At 45.8% G+C, this 23630-nt stretch overlaps 1 protein-coding gene across 1 annotated transcript; it reads left to right on the forward strand.

The window, feature by feature from the left end:
* Positions 1-12525: 12525 nt before the first annotated feature.
* LOC115600815 (solute carrier family 49 member A3-like) lies at positions 12526-23013 on the forward strand. Its single transcript, XM_030470181.1, has 3 exons — positions 12526-12654; positions 21508-21666; positions 22568-23013. The coding sequence occupies exons 1-3, from the start codon at positions 12526-12528 to the stop codon at positions 22793-22795; spliced, it is 516 nt and encodes a 171-aa protein (XP_030326041.1). The 3' UTR covers positions 22796-23013.
* The last annotated feature ends 617 nt before the right edge of the window (positions 23014-23630 follow it).

The raw sequence follows: 23630 nt of genomic DNA on the forward strand, positions 1-23630 counted from the left end.
TACCGAAGTGAACCTAGATGTTGAACCTAAGTAAAGGTAGGAAAGTTAATTGGACTTTTTACGTTAGAATTAGCATAATAGGTCTACATTTCAAGCTGTTATAGTCAGAGGCCAAATAAAAAAAATAAATAGCTAAGTTTGAATATATGAATGGCTTTGGTTTTAAGAATCATAGAATCACAGAATCAGCTAGGTTGCAAAAGACCTTTAAGATCATCAAGTCCAACCATTACCCCTTGACTGCGAAGTCTACCTCTAAGCCATCTCACTAAGGGACTCATCAATACGGTTTTTGAACACTTCCAGGGACGGGGATTCCACCTCTTCCATTGGCAGCCTGTTCCAATGCCTGATCACCCTCTCTGTGAAGAAACTTTTCCTAATATCCAGTCTAAACCTCCCTTGGCCGTTACCTCTTGTCTTATCACTTGTTACTTGGGAGAAGAGACTGACCCCCACCTCACTACAATCTCCCTTCAGGTAGTTGTAGAGAGAATGATTCTCTCCATGACTGCTTCTCTTTCAATCACCATTGGGAGTATCATGACCCAGTCTCTCAACACCCACTTCAGCCCCAAAGTTGTTACAGCAGTGCCTGCTTTCTCCTCACTGTGTACATCTCTGGATCTCTGCTCTTACAGTTGTGGAGCTGTTTGAAAACACCATGGGCCTACTATCCCAGATGCAAACTGTAGGCATGATATCAACAAATCTTATGCAAGACACCTCTCTTTAGGAAAATTAAAATATGAGAAAAAGGTTTTATAGCTAAGTTGCAGAGATGGCTTTTTGCCTTCTCAACGTATTTGAAGTATTTATTCCAATATTGAGGGAAGCCTTATTATTGGCTTTTACAGTCTTTGCTTTTACACTAACACGCAGATTGCTGTAGATACAGCAGGGCTCAGAGAAGAAAACCTGGCCTACGTGTATTAAAAAACAGGTATTGGAAGCTAGGGTCTTACCCCCAGCCCTGGGGTCTAAAGACAGTGTGCCAGTGTCAGAAGCGATTGAGCATACAGCAGCTGTCTGCAAGGAAAGCTTATGAGCACGCCATGGTGAAGTGTAAATCCAGGGAGTCTCTAAGCATCTTGTAGAAAATAATAGTTGACAACCCATTGCAGACATCACCTCTGCCCTAGTTGCGGGGCAAGAAATAAAGTCATGGAGGAGAAAGTGAGTTTTAAGATGCAGCCTTCTCCAGTTGGGCCTCTTTCCATATTTCAGCACCAAATTCAAAGCTTACCTTGACTAACAAAATTCCTTCGGCCCTGCTGACTGTTCAGTAACTAGGCAGACTGAACAGTCTTACTGTGGAGCTCATACTGACTGCACTTGGAGGCAAAGCAGAGGAGAACAGCTTGATTTACTGTCAGCAGGAAGTCACCTCTTCCACTGAAGGAATCTGGTGCCTCAGGGGGCAACAGGAGCTACTGTTGTAATTCACAGTACTTCTGACATGAGAAAGATAAGAGGCACTTTTTTCTACAAAGGTGTTATTTATTTTCTGTGTGTAGGTGAAAAGTGAGCAACCTCACCTTTATGAAATCAGTATGCACACTTCCCCATTTACATTAAAAATATAGGCTCTTACAGGAAACCTTTCAGTCAGCACAGGAGCCCATCTGAAAATGCAGTTGAGGGTGTAGTCCATGTGGAAATGCACAGCTGGATTTTTGAGCATTAATATAGTAAAATTTTAATAAATTATTTTCATGTGTGTTTTTCTTTGCATTAGGAATGAGTCAGCATAACATATTGCATCATCAACCTGAATGGCTGACTGCACTGGCTTTGCTATCAGTTTACATTTGCTCTACAAGCAATCAATCAGTTCTACATGGATTATCTTTACTGGCCTCTGTGCTATGAAGTTATCACGTGCTCTTTGTATGCACAACTCCTTATGCTGTCTCTATGTAACACTATAATGTATGTCCTGAGCAAGTGTAAAGGCCATGACAGTTAAATCTGAACGAGATTTCTGCTGGAATAAAAAAATGTGTTCAGGTCTATCATTTAGAAGTTTTGCAGTCCATGCAGTCTACCAGGTTTTCTAAGACAAATGATTGTTCTAGCTTCCTTGTCTGAAGCCACAGGATGTAAAATCCCATCATTTATACAGATGCTAATTACTCCCTGAAGTATTCAAAATTACCTGTGACAATTCTGATTTAAAAAACTTGTGCAATTAAGAACACTTAAATGGTGTAATTGCATTTTCAGCTATATTAGTATGTGTGACAGCACAGCATAGAAAACAAATCTGCCTCTGTGTGGTTAATTTCTGATGGGAGTTTAGTTCTATAGCACCAAGAGAAACTTTAGTGATTATGCAATGTGGAGACACCAAAGCCAGTTCAGATCAGGTCGCTGATCTGAAGACATACTTGCACTGTCTTCTAAGGTTTGTCCTCCATTGGTTCAAGTGGTTCCCACTATAGTAATTCCTGTAACATGCAACCCAAGTCATGGGTTACAGCAATTTAAAGGTATTTCCATTGTGATATCCACCCCTGGTCTCTTTGGACCAGACCATCTGGTTTAACATTGCAGTGAACTTACAGAACAGCCTGCAGTCCCTTAGGGGTGTACCTGCTCCTCATGGAGCCTTATCTATGAGCCACTATCTCTTCAGGGGTACTCCTGCTGCAGCATAGAGTTATCCATAGCCACAGTCACTTTGATGTGCAGCTGTTCCAGTGCGGCCTTATCCATGGGCCACAATGCCTTCAGAGAGATACCTGCTCCAGTGTGGCCTTACCCACAGCCATGGTCCCTTCAGAAGTCAAACCGCATTAAGATGGCCTTAGCCATGGCTGCAGACCCTCCAGGGTGTATCTGCTCTGTCGTGGGCTTATCCATGGCCACACACTTTGAGGTGCTCCAGCATGACCTCATGCACAGCCACAGCCATCTGCCATGCAAGGTCTGTCACCATTGCTGTTATTAAGATGTTCCCAGACACAGGAGAGTAAGATGGTAAGTAGTACAGCACTACAGCATGCAGCAAAAGCAAGAAACAGACACTAATGAGCACTAGACTGTGATACATACTGAGGCAGACAAGCCCCATGGCAAGTGCAGGAGCCTGCCAAATAATAGCTAAACAGCATAACAGCTCTCAGGACCATGAGCTCTTTTTGGTTGAGTGAACAGGGGTCAAGAGGCAATGTGTGCTGTGGCTGACTTGGAACAGGACTCAGGGTGCCAACTGCCCAGTTTACCCCTGCTTAAAAGTTTGTAAGGAGCTGGCCAGAAGAGAGAATACCTGACCTGCCTCTGCCTACTCTTACACGTGGTACTGTGGTCTGCCTTGCTAGATACCAAGTTCTACAAAATGTGTAAGACATCAAATTCATTGGGTTTTCTACCCTTCCATCCAATATGACTGAAGCTGTCCAGCAGATATGAAAGTTGTCTCAGAGGGATTAAAAAAATACGCATATTTTTGCATATTTTATGCAGACAGCATGAATGCATAACCCCCTTTTCCAAAGCAAACTGTTCTAAAAGGCTCAGGACAGCCTCTCATGCAAGAATATTAAAATGCTGAAGAGACCACTCCTTTAGTAATGAAAACAAACAAACAAAAATAAAGCAGAGTATAATCCACAGTAAATCCTCACATGATTAAAAAAGCCCCAAAATATCAAAACACATGACAAAGGGAGAGCCCATACTCAGAAAGACAAAGTATTCAGTTTCAAGCTAAACAGAATTGTAGATCTTTGTGTCTTACAGTCAGCACTGAAAAATACATGTTCCTGATGGGGGGAAAAGAAGAGGGGAGGGAGGAAGTTATTGTAGTATTAAAAAACCCACTGGGAAATAAAGGGGGAAGGGGGAAGGTGGAGAACAAGAGGAGAACCTTGAATGATTCTTTCCTCTGAATAATCGTATGTAATACTAAGGAAATACTAAATCCAGCGTAAGAAATTTTAATATGAGCATGCAAAGTTTGCAAAATGACGTGCAGCTTTTACCTCCAAACCCTTCTTATCTTTCCTTTGTAAAGATTTTTGTCTTTTTTTTTTTTTTGTAATTCTGCAGGGAAATGATATAAACTGAGTGCAATTTCATTCTGAAATCTACTGCCTTCTGTAGTAGATTTGTGTCCCCAGTGTCCTGTTTGGCCACCTTTCTGCACAACACTGGTCCCAGTTGTGAGCTCTGGTAATCAGTAAATGGTGACTCAAGAGTTACTTATCTAGATCACTGATTTTTCCTTTGCCAAAGGGTAGGGTGTTCTAGTACAGGACTAAGAAAACTATGCTTTTTTCCCAAACACTTGCTAGCTGTCATTTTCAGTAGCGTTGAGTATATGCATGACAAATATAATTAATAGACCATTTCTAATCCTTCTGGGCTGGTTTAGAGCCCACTTGGTTCCTTTTATGTTATGTCATTTCAGGTCAACAGCTATTTCTGAAACAAAGGAAAGACTGATACTGCTCTTAAACAGGATAATTACTTCTGGACTTCTCTGGAGTTTTCACATAGCACTTCCTGCAGCCACTATGTAATAAAAACAGTTAATGGCTCTTTTGCAATTACACAAACTAACAGCAGAAGGCCAGGAATAAAATAAGCATGTATGCCTCCATGTGTTGCAGGGTGTAGGTGTGCAAACATACTGTGTGTCCTGTCTGTTCTCCTGCAGAGGGATTAAGAAGTCCCATGCTGGAGATTTCCAGCCTGCAGAGGTAGAGACAAAATAGGAGGGAAATGTGCTTATAGTCCTTTGCACGGACTTGTCTAAAATCCTCTGTCAGACTATAGACTCCTCACCCAGTCTGTATATTGTACCTGCTCTCTACATCTGTGAGGTGGCATAGAGCAGAAGGAATACATTAGTGAATGTGAGTACTGAAAGGCAAGGAATGCCCCCCACAAAAAAACCTAAAAAAACCCCCCAAAAACAAAACAAAAAAAACCCCACCCCCACAAAAAACCAAGCCAAAACCCCACAAAACCCAAAAAAGGGTTTTGAGAACTTCTCTGTAGTTATTAGCAATCACAAATGGTGGCATTCTCTTTGGTGTTTTAAATAATGCTTGAGAAGGGAATTCCATACTAGGCAAATATCCGGCTCAAAGAATATGAAACAGAGTAGGCATCCAGTCACATAGTAAATTGCACCAAAGAGAAACTGCGTGTTTCTCTGAGAGCCAATAAATCAACATTGTGACGAGTACTAACAATGAATGCTTATCACAAATATGATTAGACACACTCTGGTCAGATCTGTCGTTATCTCAACCCTTCGTGCCCCACGTTGGGTGCCACAAAGAACTGTCGTGGTTTGAGCCCAGCTGGTAACTCAGAACCACGCAGCCACTTGCTCACTCCCCTCCCTTCTTCCTCCCCCTGCTCCCGGAGGGATGGGGAGGAGCATCGAAAGAATGTAGCTCCCACGGGTTGAGATAAGAGCAGTCCAGTAACTAAAGCACCATACAAAACTACTGCTGCTACCACCAGTAATAATAATGATAAGGGAAACAACAAGGGGAGAGAATAAAATTGCTCACCACCTGCCAACCGATACCCAGCCCGACCTGAGCAGTGATCTGGGCCTTCCAGGTAACTCCCCCCGGTTTATATACTGGGCATGATGTGTCATGGTATGGAATACCCCTTTGGCTAGTTTGGGTCAGGTGCCCTGTCTCTGCTTCCTCCCGGCTTCCCCTCCTCCCTGGCAAAGCATGAGACTGAGAAAGTCATTGGTCAGAGTAAACATTATTTAACAACAACTAAAAACATCAGTGTTATCAGCGTTGTTCCCAGGCTGAAAGTCAAAAACACAGCACTGCAACAGCTACTAAGAAGGAGAAAAATGACTGCTATAGCTGAACCCAGGACACTCACTGTGCTTACCACAAAACAAGTCTTCCAAACACCGAAGTTGAGCTAAGATAACCAAAATTGCAGGAGAGGAAAGAATAAATCATCCAACCTCTTTCTGTCTTGCTGAAAGAAGGGAAATTAAAGAGGAAGGGGAAAGAGAGAAAGAGGAGAAAAGGGGAGAGAGAGAAAGAGAGAGAATAGGGAGCCACTGTCCACAGGCATCACAGCTTTCTAGGAATATGAACAACGATGTGTTGTGATATGTAATAATTATACCTTGTGCGTACCTTGTGTGCTCTACCTGGATAGCTCACTTCCAGCATGGAGCATCTCCTCTTGTCTTCATCTTGGCTCCAGTGCACCTGGAGTTACAGCAGTTGCTTTCTGGGATCACAAGGCATTCAATCTCTTTCATGATATGTGGATCCTTACTCCATTCTTTAAGCTCCCATATAACAAGTTTCTTTGTGCAGAGTACAAGAAACATGGGGATGTTTTTGAGAAAAAGACTGTCTTTACTTGTCTCATTAACACTGTGCCTGTGACACAGCAGCAGGTGTGTGTGTGCTGAGGACATTCACAATGACTTTGGAATAGGAGACCACCATTGTCCTGGGGACCAAGCAAAGCTGACTCAATGTTGTACTAATTAGACGTGGCTGTGCACCAGCATGCGAAGTAAAAATGAGCAAGAACTGTGAAAATACAGTAATGCTGGAGACCTGATTGCTAATGTTTAAGAGGTAAAAAATCTCTACAGACTTACAATAGAAAAGGTTGTGTGCGCTGTGTGCTGGGCACTGGCTAGGGAGTTCTGCCGGGCACCCATGAACACACAGGGCAGGCTGCGACTGAGCGAGCCATGCTTGGCATGCAGGAGATATGTTTGCAAAGTAGAAACAAAGACGATGCTGCACAAGGAGAGCTAATTGCTAAAATTCCCTTTTGCTTTGAAATGTAAATTGGACACATACTTTGTTTGGATTTTGCACTTGCTTATCTTAAATGAAGCATGAAATATAGTCAGATATAATGATTCTAAAATAGCTTCAACTGCTTATGTTTGCAAAGCCATGAAATTAATTATATTTTCCATTGGGGGGCAGGTGGGATAATCCATTTCTCTCCCTGAAAGAGTCACCCTACAAGGCACTAATGGAACTGTCAGTGCACAAACAATTGATTTTTATGTAGACATATTGATAATTCCACTTGTCTTATGTGAGTGGATAAGTTTGCTATAGACATAAATGGAAAAAAACCTGGCTCAGGAAATCTAAATGCCAAAATCAGAAAATATCAGAAAATGTTAATTGAGTTATCTTAAGCTTCAGAAAAGATTGGCAGCACAGATACAGCAATCAGGAGTGTGTTTTACTTCACATTCGTAGAGTCCACAAGGAGAACTTTCTAAGGCACATATAACATCTTTTAGCCAGAGAAGTTCCATTGTTAGGTTGCATCCACCCATTTTCAGGAATAATTACAGCTACAAAGACAAATCCATAGTTTGCCTTGGGAAAAGGAATATCCCGATAAGGAGAAGCAAGCCAAAGTGTAGGCAAGTCTTTAAAACTGTATTCTGCAGAAAAATACTCAGAGATCACACTACATAATGGACTAGTCTTTCACTGGTGTTTAGAGTGGCAGAGATGACTGTTAGCTCCCTGCACTTCTGTCAGTTGCTTGCAGTTCTCTCAGGGGACATGTTGGTTTTCTACACTCACAACTGAGAGAGGTGTAAACGAGGAACTATTCCCAAGACTTACCTTGCTGTTAAAAGATTCAGTCCCCAGACAACTGGTTTGCCACCCAGAGTCTTGGACATGCATTTTGCTGTCTCCTAAGATATTCTTCTGATGTGACTGGTGTGTTTTGCTCTATTTGGCCAAGTGAGTAACTAATCCTTATGTCTGGAGGAAAGTGTCTGGTTCAGCAGTCTGCAAACATGTGAGTGAAGTGACTTCTGCATTCCTTTGCCTCTCCATACCTGCCAGTAATGAAGAACCTGCATATACAATAGTCTCTTGCAGTATGTGAGTTAATTGCATGTAGCAATTGCTCTCACTGTCCCACTCCATGAAGGTACTTAGACTTGCATGACAGTCTTGGACGTGAAGATCTTACTGTTTTCTTTTTCCAATTCACCCACCAGTGTGCACTGTGCAAACAAACTGGATGCTGGCCTCCAGGTATGCAGAATGAGTCTTTAGAGCCCTCTCTGCCACAAATCATATAAATACACACTTTAATTGACATTAAAAGGTTAAAATTAACCAAAATACAGGGTTCCCTGGGGAAGCCTCCTCATGCTTCTAACACCAGGTTGAGAGACACAACAGCAGTGGAGGCTGAATCCATTTATGTAACACCACCACTTTTCACTGTATTTTTGTGGAATTAAAATTTAAACATTAAAACATTAGGAAATGCTAACATAAGAATTGTTAGAGCAAACCTAATTCCACCTCCACTCCCATACACACACTCTGTACCAAATGAGCCTGCATGGTCTTTAATTACGTGGCTGAAGAGAGAGAAGAACCTATTAGCACCCCCACATAGAAAACCTGCTATGTTTCAGTGTCAGCAGCAAGCAGATAATCCACGCAGCAGGGAGCTTATTACTAATGCCTCAGATGTGGTGAAAGCTTGCAACTTGCTCAATGCTAGTCCACGATAGCAAAGGTGTGCCCATATGTAACGAGTTCTGCAGCTCAGGACATCTTGTTCCTTGCCTCTTTCAGTGCACAGCAGGGGAAGAAGCAGCCTTTTTAGTCTGTCACTGTCTTCAACAGTGATGAGATCTCTCAGGCTTCAACTGAGTGCAAGAACAGGTCATCTCAGTATTAAGGGAAAAAGGAGACGTATCAGCAGACCAGCTGGTCTCTACCAGACCTCCAGTGTAAAAGAACTCTGATGCAAAAAAAGAGCATAAAGGAGGTGGAAGCAGGGGTAGGCTACAAAGGAGGAATTTAGAAACATTGCGTGGGCATGTAGGGATGGTGTCAGGAAAGCTATACATCAGCTGGAGTTTAGGCCTACATGTCAAGGGTAACAAGAGCTTCAATTGCTAAACTAGTGATAAAAGGCTGAACAAGGAAAATGGCAGATTGTTACTGAATAGGCTGGGTGATTAGTGAGAGTGGGCACAGACTAACCTGAGAAACAAAATGCCTTCTTTACCTTAATCTTCATGAGTAACGTCTCTCAGGCCTCAAGGCCTGGGATTCATGAAAGGGAAGGATGACCTTTAGTGGATGATTTAGGGATTGCTGGACAAAACTTGACTCATACAAGTCCATGGATCCAGAAGGGCTGTGTCCAAGGATGCTGAGAGAGCTGGCTGACGCCAAAACAAGGTCACTTTCGATCTTCTTTGAGAGGCCATGGATACCTCTGCCAGTTGGAGAAATGTTGCAGCTATACTCAAAAAGCACTCAAAGGACAGCCCAGGCAACTGCAGGTTGTCCAGTCTCACTTCAAACCCTGGAAAAAACATGAACCAAATTCTGACTTGGATGATGTTTCTGGATACATGAAGAAGAAATAGGCAATTGGGAATAATCAGCATGGATTCACTGAGGATAAATCATACCTGGTGAACTTGCCTGATTGCCTTTTTTTGATAAAAGAATGGGATTTGTGGATGAATGGAGACCAGTGGATGGCATTTACCATGAGTTTAGCAACATTTTCAACATTGTTTCCCACGGTGTTCTGGTATCTAAGTTAGGACATTATGGTTTGGAAGGGTAGCCAACAGGATGGGTAAAGTACTGATTGGACTGAGTCAGAGTGTTATAGTTAGTGAATTGTACTGTACATGAAGGCTGTTCTGTGGCATCTATCCCAGGACCAGTCCAGCAGTAGAATGGGTTACCCAGAGAGGCGTCTCCATCGTTGGAGGTTTCAAGTTCAGGTTGAGCCCAAAGGAAACTGGTCTCACCTCATTGCTGACACTGCTTTGAACAAAAGGTTGGACTAGAGACCTCCTGAGGTCTCTTCCAATCTGAATGATCCTGTAATTCCTGCCGTCAGTGCTCAATAGTGGAAAGCTGCTTTGGATGCAGAATCCTTTCTCAACACTAAGTTGTTCCACACCCATTTTACAACCCAGGTACAGACTGGTACTTCAACTACTCCATTGCTGAAAACCTTCCTTCACATGTCTACTGTCTTGGCGTTTCCTTCTCTGACAGGGAGGGCTGTTAAGTGAGCAAGTTGTGCAGCTGGGTCTGTTCAGTGTATACCACACATGCTCACACATTAGAGACCTTAGGTACCTCAGTACAAACCACGAAACTGCCTAACTGAGAAGCACCCGACATCTGGCTTAAGCTGCCGTTTCCTCAAAACAAAAGCCAGGAGGAAGAAAAGGTCTAGGATGTGCTGGGGTGTGGGGAAGAGAGGGTGACACTGTGGATAAAGGGGCCGATAGAGATGCGTCAGGCAGAAGAGGAGCACCAAGAGGTGCATGGCAGATGGAACCGTTCTCCTTCAGCTCTAATCCTCCTGCTGTCCTTAGTGTGCTACCAGTAACAAGTGGTGCCCTTGTTCATGGGAGACATGGTATAGAGTAGGGGGATGAAGTTGCACAGAGCTTCTCTGAGTGCTCTTAGCTCCCTGCAGCCCCAGACTAGTCCTCTTAGGGTGTGTAAAACAAGGCAATACATCCAAGATAAACATGAGGTAGGGAAAAAATAATTAATTTCCTCCAGATGTGACTTAAGAGTCCGCTGATTATTCTGGTTGAAACAGAAAAGCAGTTGTCTCCTGCTGCAGTTGTCTTTTTCTTTCTGTGGCCCTGTTTGACACATACTTTCTGATGTCTGCCCCAAAGGTGTTAGTATTTTACTAACAAAATGGACAGCAGAGAGCAAAAGTAGTAAAGGTTTTCCACAATAGCATCCTGGTTTCTGCCAGCATTATTTAGACTTCTTTGATGGTAACATGTATTTTTGAGCTGAAAAAGGAATGGACACAGTGGACATGGACAGAGCCTCAGAGAACTCTATTTTCAGGGCTTGCCTGACATGAGAGACCAAGGAGAGAAGGGAATTATGGTTCTGGTGAGCACTGACCACTGAGGCTTTCTGCTGTCCCATACACCTGGGCATCTTTCCAGCATGTTGATATAGAAGTTTCTCTCCATGTCTCAGTACTGATGGGTCAGGGGGGGAGTGAACTCATGTGCACAACGCAGGTTACAGTATGTCTTTTCAGAGCAGGGCATCAGCCTACAGCATAATAACAGCAGTGCTCTTTTGTCAGCAGCTCACAAGCCAGGCAAATTTGGCCAGGCATTTGTAGACAAAGGAACAGGTCAATCCTTAATATCACCTTAACAATCCCACCTGCTATTACTAAATGTCAAGCCCAAAATCCAGCTGTGGGAGACTGGAGGGTACAATGTATCAATCAGTAAAGCTTGCTCACTAGCACACACAATGCCTGCTTCTCTACACAGTGCAACAACAGGCTGAACTTGGGGTTGAAATGGTTTCTTCTCCCCGCCCCAGCTTCCCTTGTCCTGGAATGGAAAATTTCAGCTAAAATTGTTCATGAGAGAATGCCTGCATGCAGGATAACTCTCCATATCCACTCTTCCAGATACTCACTCCAAAGAGTTTGAAATAAAGTCCTTCTCACATTAAATAAACTTCAGTCTCAGACCTGAGAAGGTGGTGTGCTCTTAGTAGGCGGTGGTGAGGAACAGCATACAGGCTTCAAAGGGCTGAGCAAGAGGTGACAAAATGGTGGGAAAGAGCACCTTGGAGCCATTTCTGGAATCCATTCGCCTGTCGGCTCGGCACTGCTGATGCTGAGCAAGGGCTGTGTGGTGGGTCTGGGAGAGGGATCAAACCTCAGTGCTGTCAGAAAGACATCCAGGCACTATCAGCGCCCATCCAGCCTGAAGTCGTAGGCCTCGTTTAGGAGCGGAAAAGCCTTTTGCTTTGCACTCTTGGTGAGGTTTTGAGAAGGAGGTAACAGGTAGTGCGGGTGTCTCTGCAGTGGAGGAAGAAGACATTGCTGTTTGCAGCATTATCAGTCCTATAAAACCATAACCAAACTGTACATCCCGTGGCTGCTCTGAGGGTCTGGACCCCTAAGACATCCTCCTTTTATTCTCCCCTTGCCTTTTTTCTACTGCAGAGCGATCACCCTTGGACAGGTCTGTTACCGCAACGCTTCTCCCTCCTACCGCCACCGGTGCCCGCAGCCGCGGGAGCTGCCGCTTTGGCGCTGCCCGGAGGCGAGAGCTGACAGTGACTCCCACCATAACGCGGAGCCACCAGCGGGCATTAGTGATGTTCTTGCTGCTGCTGTTTTCATGACACACGGGAAAAGAGGAATTTTCTGCCCCGAGCGCCTCAGCAGCCCACATCCCGAGCCCTTTAGCAGTCCCGTTTCGGAGCACCGGGCTTTTCCTCTCTGCCAGGTGCGACAGGGCAAACGCGGCTCCCGCGAGAATGGCTGTCACCCAGCTTGGCGCGGCTCCGCAGGGCGCACCCGCACCGCTGCCGCACGCTGCGGTCCCCGCCGGGCCGGGCCGTTCCGGGGAGCAGGCGGTGGTGCGGCCGGGGCCGCCCCGGGGAGGCCGCCGAGCGCGGCGGACGGGGCGGGGCGGGGCGGCGCCGGGCGGGGCTGTCCCGAGCCGAGCCGAGCCGAGCCGCCATGGAGGGTGCCGAAGCAGCGAGCCTGCTGGGGGAGGGGGACCTGGGTCGGCTGTCCGAATTCAAGACGTACCGGCGGCGGTGGTTCCTGCTGGCCGCCGTGTGCCTGCTGAACTGCTCCAACGCCATGGTGAGTGCAGCGCGGTGCCCCCCGGCCTGCCCGGGACCCGCCGGCCGCCCGGCTCAGCCCGCTGCGCGGCGAAGACCCCGCAGCCGAGGGGAGCGGGCCGCGGGGCGGGGTGGAAGCTTCTCCGGAGGGGCGAGGGCGGCCGCGCGCCCCGCGTGCGTGGGGCAGTAAGGGGTCGGCCGCCGGCGGCCCCGGGATGTCCGAGCGGTCGTGAGCGCAGGAGGAGGCAAACAGTGCGGAGCCGCTCCTGTGCCGCAGCTCTGGCTGCTGCCGCCCGGAGGGGATGGGGTGACAGGGCTCGCCGGAGCCAAAACCACTTCCCATCTCTTCTTAGAAGCAGCCAGGCAATCGTCAGCGCTCTGCCCCGGCGCCCTGTCCCAGATCCACCCCCTCATCCTTGCGGCACCGGGGCTCGGCTGCGCAGGCACCTCAGGCTGGCCATGCTTTAGGGACCGAATAAGCGGCTTTTCCTTATGAACTTTGTGTGTCTGGTTACGACTTCGGCCTGAAAACCTCTCCTTTGACCGGTGGGATCCGGGGTATGGAGGGGGCGTGGGGGAAGGACAGGATGGGGCGGGAGGGTGTGTGGGAGCTGGAAGAGCACAGCAGGAAGTACCGCAGCGCCGAGCCAGTCTGGGATGAAGCTACTCTCTGCCGGGTCCGCTCCGCTGGTCGTTGGGAGGACTAGAAAATGTTCAGCGCCTGTGAGGGTCACGTGTTTCAAACCTAAGAATAAGAGAAGAGTGTTGAAATTCCTTGGGTAGAGGAGCAGGAGTTAGCTCTGCCTCATTGCTTACCTATGACAGCAGATTTATCTGGTCAGAAAAAAGAGCAAGTAGATGTATGTTGCACATACAGAACAGTTTAGGAGTGATTCTGAGCTAAACATACTGGTCTGTGAATTTGTTATTGCCTACAGGCACTTTATTCAGAAAACCTGAAAAATACTATGACAGGTAACCCCCCCCTGTTGAACAGGTTAAAACCAAGTTCAGTAATTTTCGAGATAAACCTGTGAAGTTTCCCTATACCAAGTCCTTGTATATGAGATGGAAGCCCAAAACTTTGCTCACAAGTCATTGAGGACATTGTCTGATAGTTATCAGACTGGTGTAGAATTATTCATGTGCTTAATGATTACGATGCTGCAAATTCAGGCTGTGTGGCAGACAAGATCAGGCACTGCAATCTGCAAACATTTAAATGCTCAAAAAGAAGAGCAAGTATTCCATGATGCAAGGGTGCTGGAGTAGATAAATGGGAAGACATAGTGAGAATTTGGCTGTATATGGAAAACAAAAAGATTAATGTGGCTCCTCAAGGGAAAATCAGTGTATCCTTTAAGAGTGTAAAAAATGTCCTGTAGAAAAGCAACACGAAGCCCCAGTGTTTGCTTGCAGATAAGTTAGCACAGCACAAGAACATTATGTAGGAGGAAAAAACCCACTCTGCTAGAAGTGGACCGTGACAGCACGGGTGAGGGAAGCTGTACAAAATCTTTATAGGATGTCTTGTCAAACTTTGACTTTGCTGAAACCTTAACCATGAAACTGGAGGGTTACTCTAAAAAAATATCCTTTCAATGCATCTGCAAGTATAAATTTGTCCCAACTCATGTTGCTGTAAACTTTATAGCCCTGAAAGATTGTACTTTTGACTGTCTTCTTGATCTCTTGCCAACTTCTTGGCTATCCACAGTATTATTTTACCCCAGTATGAAATTAAGCCAGAACTTCAGTACTTCAAAATAGGGTGCTTAATAAATATCCTAGGGTGGAAATAGTGCAAAGGTCTGGAATGGCAAGTATGCTGACGTGCAAAGTTGTAACCAAACATTTCCTGATGCTAAAGTTTATTCTAAATGTTCCTGATAAAAATCGCATTAAAATGGAAGGAGTGGTTAAAAGCCAGTGAAATCAAAGTGGTTGGGTGCTGTTTAAAAGTTCCAGATGGAAAGATTAATTTACCAGTTCTATGGTGTGAAAATCACTTTGCAAGTTAAGAGGTGCCCTTGATTCCTGTGCAGGTGTTGCATGCAGCATTTTGTTCTATGTATTCCTGTGTAAGGCTATCTGCACCACCATATGATGAGACACAACTTTGAATTGTCTGACTTGGAAAGAACAGATCACTTAATGTGCTGGACCAAGCTTCCAGCATGATGCTTTGTATTCCCCACTCTTACCCATAGACATGTGCAGTTTAGTGGCTTTCCATGTCACTAAAAGTGGCAGACTGGAGACAGTCCAGAGAGAGAGAGAGAGACTGTCAGTGTCAGGAAGACAAGGTAGAAGCAACTTAACTGCAGGAAAACATGCTTCGTCATGCAGCAAGGGCAGGCTGAGAAAGGAGTATTTCTTAGTTCAGTCTGTTTTAAAATTATAGAATGGTTTGGATTGAAAAGGACCTAAGATCATCTAGTTTCAACCCTCTGCCACAAGCAGGGACACCTTCCACTAGACCAGGTTGCGCCAAGCCTCGTCCGACCTGGCCTTGAACACTGCCAGGCATGGGGCAGCCACAGCTTTTCTGGACAACCTGTGCCAGTGTCTCACCACCCTCATAGTAAAGAATTTATTCCTTATATCTAACATAAGTCTCCCCTGTTTAAGTTTTTAGATTGAACAAAGCCAGGCCAGACCATATGGTGATGAAAGGGGCGCTCTTCTCTACTTCCTCCTTCTCCACAACGTGTGAAAACCCTTCTTTAACCAGAGCACAGTGGGGTAAATATGGTATAATGGCAGCTTTTACGTCAATGATACATACTCCCTACCTGAATCTCTATTACTGAGCCGAGTTTAAAAGCCTCTGTCTCTCCTTGCTGTACTATCTTGCCAGGGATTGGTTCTCATTTTAAATACAGCTATTCTGGAAATTCCTAGCTAACACTATAGCATAGGAAGCCCTTGCATTGTCTTAAGAAGACTGTAAGTAGGCATCAGTATAATTCACTTGCTGCCTGCAGTCCTGGGCAGAGAGGTTGTTCTGACCACAGCTAAGCTTAGATGATTGATCCCCAGCTGTCTCTTGCAGCGCTCGTGGTGAGGGGCAATGTAAGTCCCAGGTTTGTTTTGTCAAACTGGTGCTGTGGTTTTAAGTGTATGGGTTTTTTAATACACAGTTTTAATGTTTTAGAGTATTGATGGTGTGCTGGCAGTTGCTGTAGCAGTAAACTGCTGAGACAAAGACATCCTTCCTTCTTTGGAAGGATGTCTCCTTCCTATGAAGCTGAACAAGTGGGAACTTTGTGTTTCACAGGAGGAACATTTTCTTTCCTTAGGGCTGGGGACAGGGAAATGCACAGAGAATGAAAGAGCATGTTCTGTGCCCTGTTCTGTGCTTGTCACTGTGAGCAAGCTGGGGAAGAGGAAGGGAGCAGAGGGTTGGAGCTGTCAGCTTTGGCCAGGTGGTTCCTGACTCACCAGCCTAAAGAACTTCTACCACCTCTTAGCGTACTTGGGAGGGGAAGAAGAGGTGCTCAAGTGTGGACTGGCATGCTCCAGTGCAGGGCCTGCACGCTTCTAGCCTGTGTGCTCCAGCAGTGCTCCTGTAGATACGCATGTGCTTACAGCTGCTGCTGCCTGGCTCTTGTGTCCTGTACTCCTCCTGAGAGCTGTAGAGACTAGAAGTGTCATCTAGGCAGGAATTGGACCTTTACGAATATTGTGCCTCTGCCCTTACTTCCTAGGCTGCTGTGTCAGCATGGGCGCCTTCAGATGAGGCCAGGGGCTGTTTGCTTCAAGACTGTAGTGTCCTTTTGACCTTGAAGATGAGGGCTCTGGTGTAAGGTCTTTATAGCCTTACCCTAACCGCAGCCCAGAGGAGGAGGCGGCAGCCTGCATGTCTCAGAAAGACATCCTACATCATCTTCAAAGCAGTGCTTAGGTGCATGGGAGAGTGCATGCTGGGACTGGGAGAGCTGCTGCAGGCAATGCCAGCTTGGGGATCGGCAAGCTGTGCCTCTTACAAAGCAGAACATCCTGTTTCATGTAAGTTGTCCCCGTTGGCTCCTCCTTTTTAAGCTGTACATAAAAGGTATTACAAAGGCATTTCTACACTGTGCACAGCTATATAATATGCCAGACAGTGAAGAACATACTGCAGCTTTAGCTGGCTGATACCACCACTGACATGGCAAAATGGCTTAATTTCCAACCTGCCTCATTGAATGCACTTGCCATTCTGCAAGTAGTTTTGCTTTTTACTTTCAGAACCTTGATTTGCTGGTAAGGAGGGCAGACGTTGGTTAAAAGATTGCCTTTCATGAAAAACAACATTTTTGGTACTGCTTCTGGCAGAACTGTGCCTGGTCATATGTGTGATGCATCAATATATAACACTACTGCTCTTTGAGCTCCAAAAAATCCTGGGGCTGTATTTATTTATGCTGCTTTCTGCAGCTCACAACTGCTGCTTACCAAAGTGTAAAGTCTATATGGAGTCCTGCCTTCAGCCATTGCAGACAGAGAATCAGTGGTTCACAGCCCACTGGTTACCTCCTGCAGAAGTGGGAGAGAGGGCAAATGTTGGGCTCCCTTGGAATGGATGGAGAAAAACTGGGTTCTGTAGGTGAAATAGGTCCTGGAGAGTCTGTGAGGGAGTGAAAATAGTAAAGGCAACAGAGTAGAGGAACTGAACCTAGAGAAGATGGAGGTAGAAAGGGAATAGAACAGGGAGAAAACTGGAGGGTTTGGGCTTATACTGGGAGGAAGACAGCTGGATCCATGTCTGAGAATCAGTTAGGGGTTTGCAAGGGTATCAGAAAGAGCAACAAAGCAGCTTAGAAATGGGGGCAGGATGGGAACAACTGTATCCTGTTCTTGGTTAAAGGAGTGCCCAAGCAGGATTGCAATTAGTGGGAAAGGGAGCAGGCAGTCTCTGGGAGGTGCAGGAGAAGAAAAACCAAAATGTTCTCTAGAGTAAAGTTAAAGCAAAGAGAGGGAGAGCTTGAAGTGGAGCCAGTATCCCTTCAACGTTAATACCAGTCAGACAGTTTGAGTTTTCATGCACTTGCTTTCCTGGTGGTCTGACATGCGCTGTTGTCAAAAGAGGCATGGAGCAGGCTTTCCTGTAATTGGGGATATGAATAGACTCTGTGTGGAAAACATTTCTGTCCTTTTCTTGTAGCGATGGGGCATGGTTACCCAATCATCCAGCTCTGTGCTGAAGGCAGTGGGAGCTGCAGCTGTACTCCAGTGTGAGCCAGAAGAGGCTTGCGGGTCTTCAGGGGACCTTCTGTCCTCTTCATCAGTTACTGTGCCTACTGTGTAGAGCACAGGTTTTTATAGTGAGTGTGTGCTGAGGAATGACTTCCTGCCAAGACTAGCACGCACTGGAGCGTTTGCTGTCGCTAAGCTCAGGAATCACAGTGAGATGAACATCATTCTAAAGCTTTTGCTCAGCAGCAGCTGTGTTCTGCTATGGGTACTGCACAAGGTAGGTGTTAAGCACTCAGAGTGTGGGACTGACCTAGGTGCATTTGAAGCCTCAGGGGCAAGGCATTCCTGGTCTGTGGGCTGCCAAGATGGGAATTTTGTCAAAATTTGCTAAAAGGTTTTTGTTAATTGTAGCCGTGACAGGGCTCAGAAGGGACATAAGCCATAATGGGTGAATGGAAATTGCTTGTCACCATTGCAAGTCAGGAAGAGACATTGACAAGGGGCTGGACTCTCAGTTCTGCTGTTGTGACATCCATTGAGCTGCCTTCCGAGGAGTGCATGTGGACATGAGTGTAGCAGTGCAGTGCGTAACACAGACTCTCCTTGTTGCCTTCTGCAATTCACACTGAGGTTCTAGGTCTCTGTGGCTACACAGGCAATGGAGCTGAGTGCAGTTTGGCCAGACCACAAGAGCGTATTTCCACAAAGTGAGACTTGTGCAGGGATTGGACAAGCGTGTAGACAACCCTGCAAGGACAGAGGTTGCTCCTTTATCTGTCCCAGGAGCAACCAGCCCACACATTCTCTCTTCTTCTGCATCTGTCATCTACAATGCAGAGCTTTGATACTGGTTTGGTGTGGCAAAGCTGGGTTAAGGTAATGGCCCTTGGGGAATGGAAGAGAGAGGAACCTCTCGGTTTCTACTCTGCGTCTTAAGATGTTACAGGACTTAGACCTTGCTAGGAAAGAGCTGCATCATCCTCACCCTGTTCTGCCTGAAGGGACATGTATCACAGCAGTCCCTGAGTAACTACCAGCCTTGGCAGAGTTTCAGAAAAAACATGCAGGAGAAGAGGATGCAAGCTTCCAGCAGAAGAGCTCGCTAACTACTGTGGGTAAAGTTGTTATAGCTGGGAAAATCCAAAGCAGAAGGTGGCATACTCACTTGCTTAGCATGGCAATTTCCTGGTGTTGGCAACATCCCACAATACCATCTCTTTCTTGCAGGGGCATCTGGCGGCTACTTTGACCACAGATACACCTCAAGCTCCATTGCCCAGTTCTGAATTTCTCTGTTAAAGCAAGACATGCTGACAAGACAAAGCAACCCTTGCCTGAACGGGGGCAAAACCATACTTTTTCTTGACAGACCCATAAAGAAACCCACTTCCTATTCTGAAGAACAAGCTCAGGCTTGGACATGCTGCAGCTTCCCACCTTCTGTGCTCTCCCACATGCTAAAACTGGAACTCTTGCTCATGATAGAAACACAGAGCAGCCCAAATGCTTGGTTTTCAGCAAAGAATGGTTTTGCTAGGTCTAATGGAAACCTGCCAGAGTGCTTGATCCCAGCTTGCCTAGATGTATACAGCCACTGAACACAAAATGCTGTGCTCTGGCATTAGAAGAGTGGCGTCACTCTCCTAATGATGTCATGCATGGGTGAGCATCTTCCGTGGAGGAGCGAGAGAGGTAAAAATGTACCTCAAGCTGACTTACAAAATGTACCATCTCTTTAATTACACTGTTTCCTGTAAGGTATTTCATCACCACCCCCATCTGGAAGGCAGTGAGGAACTGAGAATTGCTGTTGCTGGAAATACACAGCTGGGTTTTGTTTAGCAGCAGTTTAGCATCCCATAATCAAACTAATGCTCATGCCTTAGTGATGCTTGTAACATTTAAGTGGTTACAATAGCGTGAAACATTCAAATTCCCATCCCAATCTGATTCAGATCAGTGAACAAAGGTGAGTGAAATTTCTTCCTGAGACAAGACAGTAACATCATTCCACTATAATATACTATTTCAAGGAATTTTAAAAAGCTGATCTTACTAGGTCTCTGCTCTAAGTCTCCCAGTGACCTGGAACAGCCTCCTTGTTGTCTAACAAGGTAGCAATTTCTTTCAGCACCCAGCATCTTCATCCACCTGATTGTAGAAGCTGAGTCAACACCAAATCCATCCCCTGACAGACCTTTGATTGATCCCACAGGAGTGTGGGATCAGTCTGAGCCCAGCGTGGTGATGTGAGCTTTGTGTTGAATGCAGGAGATTTGGCATGTCATCTCCTTTCAGAGAGGAGGAAAGGGCTGATGCTTGGAGTCCTTGCTAGGACACTGATGAAAAGTTCGGAAATTCTCTGTTACTGCCATTTATTCATTGCATCCCTGCTAGGAGAAAGCTTAGCTAAACAATGATTTGCATGTGGCTATTCTCACACTTTGACACTAAGAAAGAAGAAAAACGCATCTTCCCTTCTGCTTTCATTCATTGTGGTAGGTTTTATGGTATCCAGCATGTAAGAAGTAGATAGGAACACTGGAAATAAGTTGCAGAGTGTAGAGGCACACCTTCCTCTGAGGTTACCCAAGCCCATTTCGGTTACACATTAATGCTGCAGGTGATGCTCTCTTCAGGATGCAGGCTGTGAAGAGGAAGCTTGTGATGGCAGAGCGGTGTACCTGGAAAGAGATAGTGGCTGGATTTCTTTTGTAAGAAGCTATAGCTGAAGTTTTTGTTCACATTTCTGCAAATTTAATCATCTTAAGTATACAGCAGCTGCAAGATCATCTTCTAACAGTGGAGTAGCTTACATTCACATTACTAAAACCTGTTCTCAGGTTAGGCCACCAGAGAGGGCACATTGTCACAAAGAACCCACAGAAGCATCCTTAAAATTGGGCTAGTACCCTCATTTCTTCCTTGTGGGCAAGATCTTAGGACCTGATTTGAGGATCAAAACAGGTCCTGTTATTCGCAGAAGAAATCAGAAGCAGACAGCAACCTTATGTGCCTAAAATGAGCTTTAGGGAAATATTTTCAGATCTGGCACTGAAAGGTGTAAAAATGGATAGTTACTGAATAGTTACCTGTTGTGTTTATGTGTTCTGATACACTCAATAATGCAGATTTCTAGATCCTTTCCTAGCTGTTGAGTGGGTATAAGACAGCATGGAATAATGTCTTTCTTGGCCAATACATAGCAAAGTTGTCCTTACAAGGCATTATCCAGGGATTACCAATAACCGTAAATATCAGGCTGAGTTTAAGAGGCTCTTAGCTGCAAAGAGGAGATGGCGGCCTCTGTTTTGTTTATGCTAGCATGGAAGGATTGCTCATAAGAATTGTTTGCATCAGGTAAGTGTATCAGGGGTCAACATACACAACCAGGGGACAGAAAAAGGTACTGACCTCTGCTTCTTCCAGCTACCAGCAGCAGGACTAGGTGACTGAGGATGAGGTAGTGAAATGGATTTGGTGCTCTGGGCCAAAATAAGAATGGTACCAGTAGTAAAATACTCCTAGCATGAGAAACTGCAGACGTTGGGGGTTTGAATTTTTATTACCAGCTTTATTGTAATTTCAAGGAGAAACTAAGATGGCGAGCCCCTTCACAACTCAATCTGAGGGGATGCTACGTTTCTGTTCTGGTGGTGTTCATGTTTACCAGTCTTTGCTCTCTACTCTGCAGCTGTGGCTGACGTTTGCTCCCGTGGCTGATAAGACAGCAGTCTACTTCCACATTTCCCTGGAGATGGTCAACTGGCTCTCAATAGTGTACCTCCTCATCTCGATCCCATTTGGTCTGGTGGCAACATGGGTTCTCGACAGCCTGGGGCTCAGATGTGCCGTGAGTTGAACGAGATGTGCCGTTTTGTTTTCCTGAGAGTGTTTCACGTAGAGATAGCAGTATGGGAGTCCTGCCAAATAGTGCAGAGGATGAGAATGTTGAAAGCTCTGTCCTACTTCAGTAGTAGCTGTTGCATCACTTCTAAGGTGGGGAGCAGTGGGAAAAGTCAGAATAAGGTTGCATCCCTACTTGCCTTTTCTTGCTTCAGTTTTTGTTGTCTTAGCCAGCTGGCAGGGATGGATGCTGTGGGCGGACTCTGTGAAGAGCTTGTTGTAAATGGGTAGGGTTTGCTATGGAGAAGTGTTAGCACAGCTATTTTGTTTGCAGGGCCAGTTTAAAAAGCAGCAGGGCGTGATGCAGGCAAGGGACCACTGTCAGCTCAGAGGTCTGTGCTAAGGCAGCTTGGGTTCTCTGCACAGTATTCCCAGAAGCAAGAGTGTTGTAGAATGTGGCACTGAAATACTAGGATGCTACTGGTATAGGTGAGCATTTGCAGCATCTGTAGGCTGAATGACTCATTGCCATGATCTTTGGATTGTCACATCAAAATATGGGTGATGGTGCAAACTTGCAAACAGAATGTAATTAGTGAACTTTGAATTTCTCATCAATTCCATGACAATATCTGCTGTCTTGCATAAGATATTACATTGTGGTGTAGTTCTCATGTGGCACCAGGACAGCCATCTTGCTCCCTAAGGTTTCAGGTAACTCACTGTTGGATCAGGAGCATCTTGCAGTGGCACAAAGGGGTGGTCTGCAGGCAATTTTGCATGCAGTGATTACTAACACCCAGTGTCTCCTGTAGTGCCTCTGAGACCTGGCTCAAGCTGCTCTATTGTATAAAGTTCTGCCCTTCAGGCTTCAGCACACAAACCATGGCTGTTTCTGCTTGCTGCAGGTGATCCTGAGCGCGTGGCTGAACATGACGGGTAGCACCATCCGGGTGTTCAGTGTCCTGAAGTTCCTGAAGTTGGGTTCCCATAGGTACTGGTACCTGTTTACTGGGCAATGCCTCTGTGCGCTGGCACAGCCCCTTATCATCTTTTCACCGACAAAGCTGGCAGCACTATGGTTTCCAGACCACCAGAGAGCGACAGCAAATGTGATTGCATCAATGTGTAAGTGATAGCTGCAAGGTAATATTACTGCATTTGTTTGCCTTTCGGAGGCAGCAGGCAAAGGAAACCCTCTGTACTACAGCCATTTGGCCCTGCAAATACAGCTCCGTCCAAGACTCATAGCCATGTGCAATAAACCAGCTCCTTCAAGGCACTGCAAAACAGGCAGGCTTTTCCAAGCTGGGGAGCAAGAAGTGGGCCTTAGCCACATCCAGGTGCAGAGTTCAAAGTAAGCCACCCAGGCTCCCAGTCTCCTTCCTCTCTGCAATGACAAGGTGATCATCCTTGAGTAAATATCATAGAGGTTGGGGATAGTCCTCAGTGTTATGAAATCTAATGTCTGTAGTGGCCTTAATTCAGTAACTTGTTAGGAAGGTGTCCAAGTTGCATTTGATGCCAGTGGTCACAATTGCCAAATTCTGTAACTGGGTAGAGCTGAGGCTGCTGCAGCAACTTTGCCCACCAGTTCATCCAGTAGCAAGGATGAGTGTGTATTCCCAATTGGTATGTATGCACACACAGATAAAATATACTGAGCTGGCCACACAAACATGTTTGGGATGCCAAATGCAGCAGGACTACCCATGCAGAAATCACATCTGCCTTGCAAATTGTCTGGAAGCTGAGAAACCAGAGGGGAGGCACCAGGTACACTTGCTCTGATCTCATTCCTCTCTTGCTCCTTTGGGCTCTGCTAGAGACAGGATACTGCACTTGACAGACCTGTTTCCTCCCTCCATGTGGCATTTTCCCCAGCAGCTAGAAGAAATCTCTTCTTCCTTTCTCCAAAGACTTGAGAGGTGCCCCAGAAACTGCGCTGGCTCACTGCCTCCAGCTAGGAAA

This window comes from Strigops habroptila, chromosome Z (genome assembly GCF_004027225.2).
Source record: "Strigops habroptila isolate Jane chromosome Z, bStrHab1.2.pri, whole genome shotgun sequence".
Lineage (NCBI taxonomy): Eukaryota > Metazoa > Chordata > Aves > Psittaciformes > Psittacidae > Strigops > Strigops habroptila.

Coding starts and splice junctions, on each gene's coding strand:
- LOC115600815 (XM_030470181.1), top strand. CDS start 12,526: ATGGAGGGTGCCGAAGCAGCGAGCCTGCTGGGGGAGGGGGACCTGGGT. Junction 12,655..21,507: donor TGAACTGCTCCAACGCCATG/GTGAGTGCAGCG, acceptor TCTACTCTGCAG/CTGTGGCTGACGTTTGCTCC. Junction 21,667..22,567: donor GCCTGGGGCTCAGATGTGCC/GTGAGTTGAACG, acceptor TGCTTGCTGCAG/GTGATCCTGAGCGCGTGGCT.